Source organism: Calypte anna, chromosome 17 (genome assembly GCF_003957555.1).
Source record: "Calypte anna isolate BGI_N300 chromosome 17, bCalAnn1_v1.p, whole genome shotgun sequence".
NCBI classification, from domain to species: domain Eukaryota; kingdom Metazoa; phylum Chordata; class Aves; order Apodiformes; family Trochilidae; genus Calypte; species Calypte anna.
In genome coordinates, this window is record NC_044262.1 from 7,207,741 (window position 1) to 7,223,142 (window position 15,402).

The window sequence follows — 15,402 nt, forward strand, 5'->3', positions numbered from 1 at the left end:
TCAGTACAAATTGGGAAGCCGAATATTCCCCCAGCTTTCTGATATTCTTCATTTGAAGCAGAAGAAAAACAGTTGTTAACCTATTAGCTGTGATTTTAAACTCTGCTGAGATAGTAGATGGATAGGCTTTAACACACAGGGATAAATACATTCCTGGGGTCTGGGATTTTATGCAACGTGTCGCTCCATCCATGTATGTTGAGCAACAGAAAAAATGAAAACATGCCACTGCAAAATATACTTCATTTTGGTAGAACTTCTTTGGAAATCTGAACATAATCTCAATGCAATTATCTCTCAAACCCTTCCCTGTTCTGTCTCTGTGAATAGTTCTGAAGAAAACCTCCTGGTGGTTTTGCTAGCAGTCCAAAAAGGGCATGGTTCAACAAGTTCAATAATTTTTCTTATATGGTCCTTTCAACATGCAGTAATGTTACAGACAATTGTGATTTTATTATCTGCTTGTACTAATGGAAGTTGTGGTGCTTCAGGTATAATGTGATGTAGAATCCATGGGATGTGTTGTTCTGGGAGCATTACACATGCCATGGGACCATGAACATACCTGTGTGTTCCATCTGAGACTCTGGGGCATGGGTTTGACTAATGCAGGATTCTAATGCAGGGCCCATAAAAAATCTAGTGCAAAAGGTTAGGTGGAAAAGCAGGTGATACTTTATCAAAGAAAAACCAAAAGATGTTACTAAGTCACCAGTGGCTGCCCTAAGGGACAAGGAGAGAAGGTGAAAGGGGTTGCAGCAGTCTTTGAATATCTCAAAGAAATTTACTTCAAAGCTGTTCTCTAGGTAGAAAGTTTTTCTCTGATACATTCTTGGACAAAAAAAAAAAAAAATAAAATCTTTGCATTTAAGCTTGTGAATCATTGCAAATTACCCCATCAATTCCTCCCATCAACATCATACAAGAACATGTGACATGTGCTACTCTGGGGCCTGCCCTGGCTGTTCTGTATACTCTGCACTTCCTGCACACGCAGAAAAAGGTATTCTCAGAATTCTTACTTTTTCCTGTAATTGCAGACAAAAGGAATAAAACACCAATCAGTTATGCAGCTAAGGGGTTCATTATTTAAGCCATGTGTTTTTAGAATACCATCAGTTTTAAACAATAATAATCCACAGTAGAGTAACGTATGGTTTTAGGATTTTCTGTCCCTGGCACTCGTCCATAGTAAGCAGATGACAAGACATAGCCAATAAGCCTGTTTGCTTCATCCTGGTGGAACCATTTCACTTGACAAGATATACATGATCCTGATACCATGCTTCTGCCTTCTTTCTTGGCTTAGGAGAGATCTACATCTGGTTAGTACCATGCAAACCCTAGATTGAAATGAAACTGTGGTATATTATACATTATAACATTTAATATTTTTTAAAATTAGCTCTTCTGGGATTGTCAGCACAATATGAGATTAATAGATGGACATTATCAACGCTGCCAAATGAGGTGAAGTAGCAGTGCTCTGTATCTAGATAAAAAGAGATTTTTTTTTACCCCATAATTAGGAAGGACAGATTTTGTTACAGCAGGGAGAGAGAGGAAGCAAAGGTAGATTGAGAGAAACCATTTCTTCCCCTCTAGTGAAGAGTCAGTTTCCCCTCAGTGGCTTTGGGATGAACCCCCTGACACCAGATATGACTCACACACCTGAAATAAAAATCCTGATTCAGTACCAGGGAAAAAAGGACCTTATAGGCACCTACCAATCATTTTCTTTCCATAATGTCTATTTGTGACAGAAGATTTCTGGCTAGAAAGACAAGGAGATAATCCTTGTTTTTCTCATTAAACTAATCAGGGTATTTAATTGTACAATTTCTGTCCCTTTGATAAATTCTTGTCACAGCTATAGACATTACTACATTTTTGTGAGATTCATTCTACCTTCCCAATCTACAAACACAGTTTGAATAAAGAGGCATCCCTTAAAACATGGAGATTATTTTTATCACAGGACCCAGCAGATTTCTGTTGAAGTATTTCAGAGTGTAAATTAAAAATATATGCTGTAAAGCATAGACTGTTCTTGTCATCCCAGTTTGTGAGCTGTACATATGGGAGTATGTAAAAAGTAGTGTGTGCACTGTGCAGGGATCTGGATGGATTAATAAAACAGCTTCCTCATAGATTCCATCTGCTTTCTGTGCTGAATCTTCCTAAGTACCATACATTTTTTCAGAGTTATTCCAACACCAGCACTTCTCAATTTTTTGGATTTTTTTCTCTGCTGTTACTGAATGTTCAGTTGAGGTCCCACTTAGTCTTCCAAAGTCAGCACTTCAGACCTTTTGTGTCTTGGTGTTTGAGCATGGGTACATTCAGGAAAGTAAATCTCTCCCTTGACTGTCATGAAGACCTGCTAACACTTTACACAAGTCCTGAATTTCTGGGGGAAATAGGATATTGATGTAGAAAAGCTTTGTTTGTAAAATTATTAGAAACACCCCTCACTACTCATTGAGAAAGAGAAATGCTTTCTTCTGTGTGTACTGACAAACCATTTTTTTATCTAATTGTGTTTCCTTTATGTATTTTTTCTTGTTGCATTTGTTGCTGCATGAAATACCATCTCTAGCTTACTTATAAAGGCTTTGTTTTGAATACCACTTTAAAATAAATCTCAACAGACATCCACAATTAATTTGAGATAATCTTATGAGCTGTTAGATCACAGACCAAAAATGATCTTTTCATAATGTTTTTTCGAGTAGTAAAAAAACCCGAAATAGCTGTATGGTTAAAGTTCCTTCAGTGTATAATAGCTTCTTGATGAAATGTGAGATCTATAATTTTCAAGTTGTATTTTTACAGTGTAAAAGTGCATGTAAGATTTTCTTTTTCCCTCCAGCATCTCATAGCTTAAAATCACTTGTTTGGTAATTAGTAAAACCACACCAGATGTGCAGTTGTAAAATTGGCTTTCTGCAAATTTTTGGTCTTGTTGCTTTAGAAGTATTTATAACGAGACAATTAAGAAAATATCTCAATTGAAAAGTGGTAAACAGCAATTGGTAAGAAAGTGCTAATTTAGACATTTGTTCCTTTCATAGGAAAAAACCTAGAGCATACACATTTAGGAACATACCTGCAGTAGCAGTTTAGCAGCATTTAGCAGTGTAGGCTGTGCTGTTTTGTACCCATTCATCCTTACAGCACAGGTAATTAAGCTGATATTCCAACACAGCTTCCCCTACTGACCTTTTAGAAACAACGTGTTTTGCTGCATTAACAAATTAACTTCAAATCAGTGGCTTTTCCAGTAAATATGGCCTTCATATGGTTGGAATATACTTGCTTATCCCATTCTGGTGACAGATACTAACATCAGCATTAAAAATGAAGCTCTGGTAAAGGGCATATAACTGTTACCTCTTGGTGGGCCTCCACGTCAGTTATTCCTCAGTGCCCTTTGCTGATTCTCATGGGTGCTTTGCAGCACTGATTTAAACCACACTATTTCCCTTTCCATAGTTAGTGGAGAGCTAATGCTTTTACTCGTTTGTGTACTCTCTGACTTGTGTTTGGAGGCATAAAAATTTTAAAATAAATTAATAATGATTGCACCTGTTCTTCTCATCAAATACTTTACCTAAAGTTTCTAAGTGGTAAGTGAGAGTCTTAAGTTACTAGAAAAGTGCAAAATTTGTTTTTTCTCAGCTGTTCCATAACAGAAAGTGATTATGCTACATAACAGAATTAAATAATATTTTAAGATTGTGCTCTCAGTCTGAGCAGGAGCAATAGGAAGATACAGAGAGGTGTAACTCAGCTTCTGTGACTGAATTGTGTAATAGGTACGGAAGGGAAACAGTTCAGCAGGGCTAATGGCAGCCACCTCAGCTTGCCACCCTGTCATTTCTCTTTGTTCTCTTTGTTTTCATACTTGCTTTCTTGGAAAATACAGAGGGGAGCTGTCAGAGGGAATAATTCTGGCCTCAGCTCTTTATCCAGAGTGTCTTTTTTGTTTTCTACCCCAAGACGCTGAGCCAAGTACGTGTGTGCTGTCAGGTACTCCTTCATTCACAACACAAGGAGAAATGAACCAATGCGAAAGTATAAGTTAATGGGAAATTTGAAAGAAAATTCTGAAGAGATGTAAGAAGAGAATTAAAATGGTGTGAAAAGGGTGGGCTGGAGTTTACTATTACACAGTGTGATGATAGCTGGGAGAGAATGTCTGTCAATCCAGAATACAGGCTGTGCTAGCAACAAGTTTAAGAACTGCTGAGAGACAAATCTGGAATATTTTTTGCAGAGAAATGCAGTAATCTGCTCAAGCTTTCTTTTTCTGTCTGAAGAAGCAGACTCCCACTGCCAGTTCCTGCTCCTCTACACAGCTGATGGGATTTTGTCTCTGGAAGGTGTTGTGGGCTGGGAGCAGTGGTGCAGTTGCAGTCATCTGGTCAAGCAGGTGCTGAGACACATTCCTGTGTTCTCCTGACTGAGGAATCTTCTCTCTGGAAGCAGATGTGCACAAGCTGCCACAGAACGGGCATGGACTTTCATCTTGTTCTCAATATCAAAGTTGTTCTTTCGGATGGTTTTATTTAAAATCTCATTAATTGGGTTACTTGTCTAACAGGCTATACCTTAAGATGCCATCTGTGTGAGGAGAGGCATGCTGCTGGCTCTGGAACTGGAATATCTCCAGTGCTGCTACAAAGCAACGAGTTAGGCAACTGCTAATCTTAAAAAAAAAAAAAAAAAAAAAAAAAGAGAGAGAGAGACAAAAATAGGCATTGTAATGCACGGCTCTGTCTTTGTTAGAGCAGTTGGTGATGAAGCTTTAAGTTTTATTTACAATTACAGTACACACTTTGCTCTAGGCAATGCATTTAAACCTGTACAGTATCTCAACATGTGATCATCTTTAAGTGTATGACAAGTTCACTTGTATTGAGTTTTTTCCCATGCTCTTAAATGACTTTGCTGCTTTTAAGGCCTCCACCGTAAGTTTGCACAAGTGCTAAAATCGCTCTTGATACTTTAGTGAAAGCTTTTTTAAGCATCCTGCTTTGTGGGGTTCTCTCTGTTTACATTAATGGTGTCTAGAACACTTGGACCTGGAGGTCCAAGAGTCAACCTTGAGTGTCTCTGTTGTCTCAATAAATTTTGGATGACCTGGCCTGGAGTGCTCATGGTGCTACCTTTGATTCTATGTCGGCAGGCAGGCAGAGCATGAGGTTTGTCACTCTTTTGGGAGGGGGGAAAAAAAAAAAAATTTCATTTGGGGAGATGCGTACGAAACTCAGGTAAATCACGTGTTGTCATCCACTCATACTGCTTTTGCCACAAAACCAGAGGTATTTTGCTGTAGGTGACTGTTTAATTTAGTCTCCACTTTGATACAGCAGCAAAGACTCCGTCCACCTCGGCCACCGCCTCCAAAGATACAGCGGTCATCTAGGCCCGTGAGTAGCTGGTAGCTTTGTTTCACTGCCACAGCTTAACACTGCCTGAACTATGCTGTTAGTAGCATTACTAAACCTTGGTAGTTTGGATTGTAAAACTTGCAAAAAAACAATGTGTGAATTATGCTCCTAAACTCCCTTCTTCTCTGCTGCGGCACAGCCCTGGGACCTGCATTTATTCTGCTTTTCTTTGGCGACTTCTGCAGCTTTCAGTCAGTTCTGCAGGTAACTGATGCTGCTGTTGCAATGTTTGTTTTTACTTTTGCAGTGATTTCCTAAAAAGTCTTGCTAGGTTGGTATGTAAGTTTTTAGCCAGTGAACTTTTGAAGACTTGCACTAAGCTCAAATATGAAAGGAAGCATATGTCTGAAGAGAAAGTATTTATTCTCTGCAAGTTATGCTTTAAATCAGTTTGGGACACTTACTTTTTCCCCGTGGAAGAGATGAGTGAATACACATGAAGAAAACAAAGTCTGTATTTGGGCAGGAGAACATTAGTACCACATTATGGATGATATACATATATAGTCCATGTTAATGTAAAATGCAAGCTGGGACTGTGTGTAATTGCATAGCATAAAAAATGTGGGCACAGCATGTTGGTCAGAGGAAGAAGAACAACACAGACATTATTCTTAGTGCAATACCTGTACTGTAGTAGGCAGGGATACTTTATCTCAGCAGTTTTTCATTCAAAACCTAACTGTAGGACAATTGTTAGGTATTAACTATTCCAGATGGCTTTAAGACTGGAAACTGTCCTAGATCTGTACCAGTGATTTTTACTTTTTTCCCCCGCAGTACAGGTAAACTATAGCAGTTTAGGAGAGGTGGTGTTTATTGCAACATCCTTGGAAGGTGTTTATTATGACTATAATTCCTCCAAATGGCAAATACATCTTAGTCCTTGCTTCCTTATACATACATGTACAGACATAAGAGAGAGATGCAAGTTTTCAAATCTAATCTTGCTAAAACTTGTTAAAAATACATTTTGGATGAGCAGGCAACTGGTTAACAAGTGCACTCGGGTGTGTGTTAACTTTTGGTCTTTGGTGCATGTCCCTGTGTTACATCAATAGCATGTGTGTTTCTTTTCCTCTCTTTAACTCTGGGTGTTTAGCTTAGCAGGGTCATTTTTGTGAATTCCATCTCTGAATCTTTCTATTTTTTTTCTGTTTGAAAGGTAGCATTGACTATGCTTATGTGTGTTCTTGTAAACATAACTGACCTGGGAGACTGTCCCAGAGGCATTGCACTCAGAACAAACTTTCCATGGGGTGGTGGGGTTCCCACAGTGCTCCCTAGCCCTTTGGTGTGTGGTTGGCAGGTATATGAGGACACAGTGCAATTCCTCTGCAGAAGTTGCTGAACAGTATTGTTCAGATTAAGTAATTTTATTACATCAAAGGCCTGCTAAGACTGTTTAATCTCCAAGCTGTAGTGCATTAATAGTCCTCCTTGTAATGTGTTTGTGTCAACTGTCTTTGCTCCCAATGAAATTGATAAAAGGTTGGAAATGTAATAATAAAAGCTCCTGTTGCATTCATCTAGCTGTGTCAGTAAGTGGAACAGAAATGTTTCATACATCAAGAGGAAATTCAAGATAAATGTAAATTATTATAATCACAAAAAAATACGCTTGTACTAAATATACATAAATTTGTTGTTGTTCAGAACTGTTATTTGGCTTTTAATAGTTGAAACACATTTTTGTGTGTAAATAATACTTTGTGCAGACTGCTTGTTCCCTCTCTTAGTCTTGGCATGTGTTGCAGAGGTGGGTATCAGCAAGTAAGTTATCCTAACCTTTTACAGCAGGCACCCAATGAGGAGACCATGTCCCTCTTCCAGTGAAGTCCACATAGGAGCAAAATTCCTGAGAGATACTGTTTGCAGGGTATATCTGTTGTGAGGAGGAATCTTTGGGCACCAGACCTTGCAATCTGAGTCATTACTAATAATAAAAACAAAAAACACAGACCAAAGAAAGGTTAAGGAAACAGAACAGACGTGTTCTTCACATTCTGCTGTTTTGGAAATGAGTTGTGGTGGTATTAAGAAAGAGAGATGATTGTTTCTTATAATTAATAGGTTTGGATTACTAGTGGCCATTTGGAAACTTCAATTAGAAAAAGTTGATATATAATAATTGTGCATAAAGTTAATGGGGACAGTAATAAATACATTTAACCCTTCTGTACTGGATGAATACCTTTATTCTTTTGGCTGCATGCTCAGGTAATTGGATTTCTTTCATACTTGGGCATTTATTAGGCATTTGACCTTGCCTGTTTGCCTACATAAGGCTCAAAATCCAGCAAGGAATTGGCTTGATTTCCTGTTTTTTTCCCTGCAGCCCCCCATGAACAATGTGTCTAAATCCTGCTTAGTGTGTCACCCCACACTGGCCTGGTCGGGTGGCCCCCTGCAGCCACCCAGAACTCTCATCTCTCTCCCTCATCACCATCACTCCCCCAGGGTACCACCCAAAAGGTGCAAGTGTTCACAGCATGATGACAAGCCAGCTTTATGCATCATCTTCCAGCTCAGATTTAATTAAACAGGATTCTTTCTTCCTCTCTTTTCCTCTTTCTCCTTCTCGTGCTTTTCTCCCCCCACTTCCCTTTGCTTCTCTCCCCTCTCTTGCACACACTCACTCTCTTGCTCACACTGGCTCTCTCTTGCTTGCTCTCTCTCTGTTTTATCAGCCCTAATGAAGCAGTATTCTTCATCGATCCTGCTGATTGCCAGCCCATTCCTTTTGTTTGTTGGCACCGAGCCATTCAGCTGCACTCTGACAGCTCAGCTCCTCTAATTAGCTCTGTTGTTCTTTTCCCCATGTTTCACCACGTTGCAAGTTCAGTTGAAGTTGCCACAAACTTAATCCTTCCATTCCTGCCATAAATTCACATTCTTAAGCCGTCTTTATTGTAGAGAGGAGCAGCCTTGTGTGGGGACTGATCTTCAAGACCTTAACATCTGACCTTTTTATAAGCCCTTTTTCCTAAGAAACAGTGGCAGTATGTCTCTGGATTTCTTCATCATGTCTGCTGTACACGATTTCCTTTGAAATGAAAATTCAGTACAATAATTCTGTTACTATTTTCTGCATACTGTTGTGGAGTGTAGAAACACTGCACACAATTCAGTGCCTTTTTCCTGGCAAGAAAATTTGAGATTTATGAACCTGGAAAAAAACCCAACAAACCAACCCAGAGACAACCCACCCGCCAACAGTTAATAATTCAAAACCAAAAAAGAACAAAACAACAACAAAAAAACCCAAAACAAAATAAAACAAAAAAGAACAACCAAAGAACAAACAAACACACACCCCCCAAAAACCAAACCAATACAAAAAAAAACAATGAAAACTTGGTGAGTTGGGAGGAAATCTCCATCTATTGTGTCGTTGCAAACAAATTCATCAGTCATCCAAAGAGCACTTTGGTTATTGGCCTTTACCAGCTCCCTCTGCATTGTGACTGTTACAGGAGCTCCCGCTCAGGGAGTGTGACAAGCATGTGTGTTACACTTGATATTCAAAAACGTGAGGTTTTTTGTCCTCAAGGAATCTGTGGGGCCCTGTAGTTTATATTCATACTCTCTGTTCATTTGGATACCTACGTTCATCTGTAACACCGTGGCGCAAAAAATAAAGAAGTTTGAAAGCAATTCTGAAAGGAAGATACCTTTAAGATAATGGTGGTTATGGGTATTTTGTTATTTCTATCTGGTGTTTCACCACCTTGAAGTATCTGATGAAATATTTCTGTGTGTGTGTATGTGATAGGTTCGCCCTCCAAGACCTCATGTTGTTAAGAGACCCAGGAGCAATATTGCTGTGGAAGGACGAAGGACTTCAGTTTCTAGTCCAGAACAGTAAGTACTTTGCTACTCTGCTTCTCTCTAATTGCACCAGCAAATAATGCATTCAGGACTGGATCTATCCAAAGGAGAAATCAAAAACACTACAGATCTAGGTAATTTTTTAGCTAACAGAAAACTCAGATTTTAATTTTTGGAACATTTTAGAGGAAGTTTGAAAAATCAAGAAACCAAAGTTCACTTTACTGGAAAATATTCTGAATTATCAAACTAGATGTAATCTGCTCTGAATTACCAAATTAGATGTTCAGCCTGTTCAGTGGAAGTTTTCACGTTTTGGAGTTTTGTTCTTTTCTTTATAGTTTTGAACTATACTTCAAATGAAACTTCTAGCCACATCCCTGAAAATCCACTGTTCTTGCCAGGCTTTACCTGGAAGATACAGAATTGTTTGGTTTATAGTGGTGGCCATAAGGATTGTGTCTCATGCTTGTTAGAGTCCTGTTAACAGAAGGTCTGTAATAAGCTCTATAGTGAAGAGTTGAAGAGCTTAAAGCTCTTGCATAGTACAAGCAAATTTACCATCTTTTCAGGTTTGACTATGAAGTAAACGGGGGTAGCATTGCATGTAAGTTGTACTGCTGTAGCTTACTGCTAGTGAATGAAATTTGTTGGTTTCCAACTTTTCTCTTGTTCATATAAACAGAATATGTTACCTTGGAGAGATTTTTTCAGGTGGCTTCATGAATGTCACACATTGGAGTGATTCTTGCAAAGACACCACTGTGTATTGTTGCAGATATTCTTAATGCCTTGCCAGAGTTGTGTTAAACAAAAGGCCATGAGTAAAAACCTAAAAAGAGAATGGATACATTGAGCCTACCAACCTAGCCCAAAAGGCAGTACTGTGTGTTACAGATACACGTGTGGGCTGCATCAATTCACATTTTGAAAAATCTGAGTAATTTTAAATCCAGAGTATGCAAAGGATTCAACAGCCCTGAGTTCTGACTGGAGATGGAGTCTGCCATTAGCTGCATTTTGAAGGGTGGGAATAAGCAGGTGGCCTCCTTTCAGTTCAGGTTTGGGCAGCATTAAGAAGTGTGCCTTTTGCCTGGGGCAGTTAATTTTAGGAAAAGGTGTGAAAATGTGGCTGGAGTAGGGACAGAGCTGCTTGGCACACAGAGGAGCAGTGAGGTAAGCACAGCAGCAAGTGCCAGTGTACACTTTTCATGTCATTTGACAAGATTAAAATGTAATTCTCCACATGTGAAGCGTCTTTGATGGTGTCCTTGAACAGTGAGTGGTGTTTCCAAAAGTTTCTAAATGTCCAGTGTTGTGGCAGTGCAGCCTTAGCATGGGAAGTCAAAATGGAACTGCTCACAGACTGCAAGCAAAAGACTCAGGGGCTGCAAGATGGTTGCACTGATCTAATCTGTCACTGAGATTTCCTTGTAATTCATCTCCACCTGCAACACAGAGTAACTGTAACTGGCTGTAACTTGGCCACTTCACAGGATTTATGTCCCAGGCTGTGGTTACTGTGTTCTCAGTAAAGGTAAATGCTTCAGCTGATGCCCAAGATTACAGGATATTTGCTGTATCTGAAGGTACTAAAATCCCATAAAAAGAAAAATAGTTGTGTTTTTTTAAACACACCTTTCCCCCACACATGTACCAGTTCTCTGTCACCACAATTTGAGGGAAAAAATAAGTGGAGGTTGGGACCCCTCCTGCTGCCCAGACTTAAGTAGCTTTTTTCCAGCCTCTCTAGGATGGGCAGATACTCTGACTTCTGGCTAAAATGAATGGTCACTTAAATTCTAATTATTTATCTATTTTATAGTGGAATTTGGTTGCCCTCTTGTGGAGTAGATTGCACATCCTGCAAAAGGGCCTCTGCTGTTACAGGGTGGTAGCTGTCCCTGCACAAAGATTATAGGAACTTTATTAATGAAAGTTTTTTCTTAATATTCAATATGGTAACCTGCTGCATAGAGGTGAAGGATAATTGAGTCAATTTAACCATTATGTGTGTTCCATATCAAGCATTATGCATATTTGCATTCAAAAGCTCCTTGACATTCCAGTGTGGCTTACTGCTAACTTGTATTTTCAGTTCCTGCCAGTATCAAAACAGAAATAAACATAAACATAATACCTCCACTAATGATAGTGATACATTGAAGGAAACCATTGCGTAGGCATCCTTTAAGTTGTTCCATTTATTAATGCATTTCTTATGATACAAGGGAGTTTGCATCTTCAGTAACAAGTTAATTTTTTTAATGAAAGAAAAACATTGCTCTAGGGGTATATGTGCTCATTTTCTAATAAGTCTTAAATTGAAACACAGATGGGAAGCAGCAGTAGCTCCAAAGAAAACCCAAGATTATTGCTAGTGTCTGCTAAACTGATACATTTAAAGAGATGGTAGAAGGACTATTGTTTCCCCTACCAAAATTTTCAGTAATTTTTTTTTTTCTATTTTGATAGAAAGTGTTTCGTTTGGTTTGGGGTTTTTTTACAATTTAATCAATAATTCAAAGTTTATGATTATTTTTAAAATGTAATTAGATTTTAAATGTATAAATTTAAAAAAAACTTTTTCAGTTATGAAGTAACTGGAAGGATTTGTAGTCAAGAATGCTGAATTACCACCTGGGGCTATCCTAGACATGTGGGACCTGCCTCCTTAAACACAAATTAGTTGTTCACAGAAATAAGATGTTGCATTTCTAACAGCTAGGCAGTTTTTTTGAGAGCTCTCTTTTACACCACAGCAAGATTTCCTATTAAATGTAGAATAGGCTTCCCCAGTGCTCTAGGATCTGTCTTCTATAAGTAGCAACTAGCTGGCTTCCAGGGCATGCAGAGTGGGAGGAAATTAAAATAGGAAATCAGAGGGTCAGGCTCACAATTAACAGCGTGTCAAAAGGCTCTTGGGCTGGCTAAACCCATGTCAGTGCTGCAGCACTTCATTATGGCTTTCCAGAAGTCAGGTAGGACTTAGTGGAGAAGCTAATGGGTTTTTTCCCTCATATCAGATGAATGAAAATAGGCTGCAGTGCAGTAGTGGCTTATTACACTGAATTTAGTATGAAGTCAGCATGATGGCTGTGTTAAATGATACAGGCTTATTAAAGCACTTAAAGTTCAGTTATTGTAACCAGGCTCTCAGAGCTCTGCCACACAGAATTTGTGTATGGTAAAGGTTTTCCATGGCATCACTGCAAGCAAAGACCTCAGCTTAGGAAGAACACTAAGCCAGAAAGTACATGGATGGGCAAGGATGGTGGGAATCAGAAAGAAAGCACTGCAGGCTGTAGCAGACAGCTCACTTACACTTTGATTCCTCAAAGTGGGTGTAGGTGCAGCCAGGTTACATTGCAGGTGGTGCAAAGGGACAGCAACCAGGAAGGAAAAGCACAGAGAACAGTCCTGCTTTGGCTCTGCCTTGCCAAACAAGAACCATAGCACAAGGCAGGCAGGGCTGCCCTTTGGGGACCTTCATCTCCCGGGCTCTTCCACCTTTCCAGTAAGGTGGTTTACAGAAAATGTCCATCTGGGGGTCTGCTCCTGCTGTCAGCTTTGCAGTGAACCTGTGGATGTCTGCAGCTTTCCTTCGTAAAGGCTGTGATAGCTGCAGGGGAAATTGGTGAATGGGTCCTTAGTGTACTGAGTGCAACAATGTGAAATGACTTTGTAGACTCTGGAATCAGGAGCTTTCAGAGCAGGCAAGGGCATCACCAGCTTGTTCCCACTTTAAATTCATTATTAATATTTCCAACTCTAGAAAATTTGTAAAAAGTTTATAAAACCTGCAAAACAATTAGTTACCTGCCTTCCCTGGGTCTAGTGATCACAAGCTGTTGACTTTCCTACCTTGTTGATGACCTGTGATATGTTTTTGATGATTTTCTTTAAAATATCCTTAATGCTAATATTTTTCTGGAAATACTCCTATGAATATTCACAGTATACAAAGTGACACTTTAAAAATCAAATAGATACTTCATTTTTTTTGTTACCTCACATTCATGTGTACTGAGTATTCAGAATATGCAGGAAGGAATTCCAGTGATAGGTCTGTGCTTTGTTCAGATTGAGTAGTTTCTAGGTAATCCCCTCAGTCCCAAATCTCCTATTTCATACTGGCAAGAAAAAGCCAATGCATCCAAATCCCTCATTCTCTTCATTTTACTGTCTAAGAGGAACAAATTCCTTAATTCCCTAGAGCTGCTGTATAGCTATTCTTTTTAAAAACACATTAAGTAAAAAAAAAAAAAAAGCCTCCCTCAAATTTGGGAATCACTTTCTAGGACAATGAGGACTACAAGTCCTTTGTACCACGATCTCTATCATCAGGAAAAAGCAACAGAGTTAATACAATACACAGATATAATTTTTTCCTACCAAAAATATGCTTTAAAATTATTACAGTTCTCCTTAGTAATTCCCATATCCTGTATTCACATTTTCTGTATATACTTTTTTTTTCTGTCTCAAGTACATTTAGGTGTCAATTAAATTTGAAATATCTACATTTGTCAGCATTTCATTTTTGGCCAGTGTGATGTGCTGCTGATTTGTCCATGCATCCTGACACATGAAAAAAGCTCCTGAGATGCAGATCTTCCTCATTAAAAAAGAAACCCACACTCTCATAATGGTACGCAGAGCCATGGAGCGCATCCCCAGCTTTATTGCACTGTGTTTCTGACATGATATTTAAAAAGGAACAGCCACGGCTGTCAGTACTGTCATATGCTGGTGCTAACTGAAGACATGTTAAACTAAACATTAGAAAGAGATCAGCAAGTCATCTGCATGGTAACTCAGCTAAGAGATTAGGTAGGCAGGAGCTGGTGCAGTCATGTGGAGATGATGAGGGTTGTAGCTGTGACGGACACATCCTTTTTTCCATCTAAGCCCGCAGCAGTGCCTGCCTGGCAGCCGGGCTGGCTGTGACCTGCCTCTTCACAGACAGCTCTTTGTGTAGGGAATTCTAGCAAGTGGTGGGTGGCAGACTGCAGGAGAGTTGCCGAATTGGGTTAATGAGGGAAGAGGCACTTTTTTTGGATTCCACTGCCTCAAGCTAATAAAAAATTTAAACTTGAACGATTTTAGATTCTTCATCCCTTGTCTCGGACCAGAATCTCTCACAGAGAACACCAACAGTGAAACTTAAGTGCTTGCTTTTTTCTAATTATGAGATCCCACTTTCATTTAAGGAGTCTTGCAATGGCAACAAAACCAGGGCGTATTAACTTGCTATATATTTAATCTTCTTTGCACTGAGCTGCACTGAAGTGCAATTGATGATCTGGCCAACAAGATCCTGTATTATTTCTTCAGAGTTTGTACATGCATGCAGACAAAATACATTTGAATTTAGAGTGATTTGAAGGCAAACAAAAGGGGTCAGAGAGAGTGCTTTAAGGGCAGCTGCACCAATACACTTTTATATGTAGTGACCAAACGTGTAGTTTTATCAGCAAGATGTATGAAAATTCAATATTACTCTTGATTTCTGGAAATAATTTTAGGTGATTTCCTAAGACAAAAAGACATGTATGTAAGTTCAGAAAACAAATACCTTTAAAGTATCTTTGATTTCTGTTTTATTTTAGGTGGAGCCTTTGGTTAATGTAAGTTGAGAATTTTGTGTAATAGTAACTTTTGTAAAAATAAAAAGGGGAAAAAGGAAGGTAAAGAAACATTAGATCAGATTTTTCCTAATGCAGTCGTACTGCATTAGGAGAATTAGTGGCACTACATTCTCTTCCCCTGGATGCCTATTACAGCAGGAGAGAGGAAAAGAACAGCTATGCAACATCTTTAATTGGAGTACCACAGACTATGATTTAACACTATCAGCTGCATCCACTGCTGCCACTATTTTAGACTTTTTATTAATTAGCTCTGACCTGATTGTGAATAAACATTTATTCATAGTGGCAGCTCGGGCCCTCTTCAGCTGTCTGTGTGTCCAACTTCTCTTTCTCTGACCTAATCTTTCGAGCTGATTTTTATAACTTTATAATATAGTTATTTAGTGACAGACAAAAGAACTAGAAGAGTGAAGGCTGATTATGAATTCAAGTGCCACCAGAGGTAGGTTGTTAGTAAATCT

At 39.0% G+C, this 15,402-nt stretch overlaps 1 protein-coding gene across 2 annotated transcripts in view; it reads left to right on the forward strand.

Moving 5' to 3' along the window:
* Positions 1-15,402, forward strand: part of DENND1A (DENN domain containing 1A) — a 165,000-nt gene that overhangs the window by 141,069 nt on the left and 8,529 nt on the right. The window contains exons 20-21 of one of the 2 annotated variants that reach the window (XM_030460968.1): positions 5,376-5,435; positions 9,232-9,320. In XM_030460968.1, coding sequence (XP_030316828.1) covers positions 5,376-5,435; positions 9,232-9,320 — 149 coding nt within the window. The remainder of the gene's footprint in view (positions 1-5,375; positions 5,436-9,231; positions 9,321-15,402) is intronic. The other variant, XM_030460967.1, reaches the window with a different exon arrangement.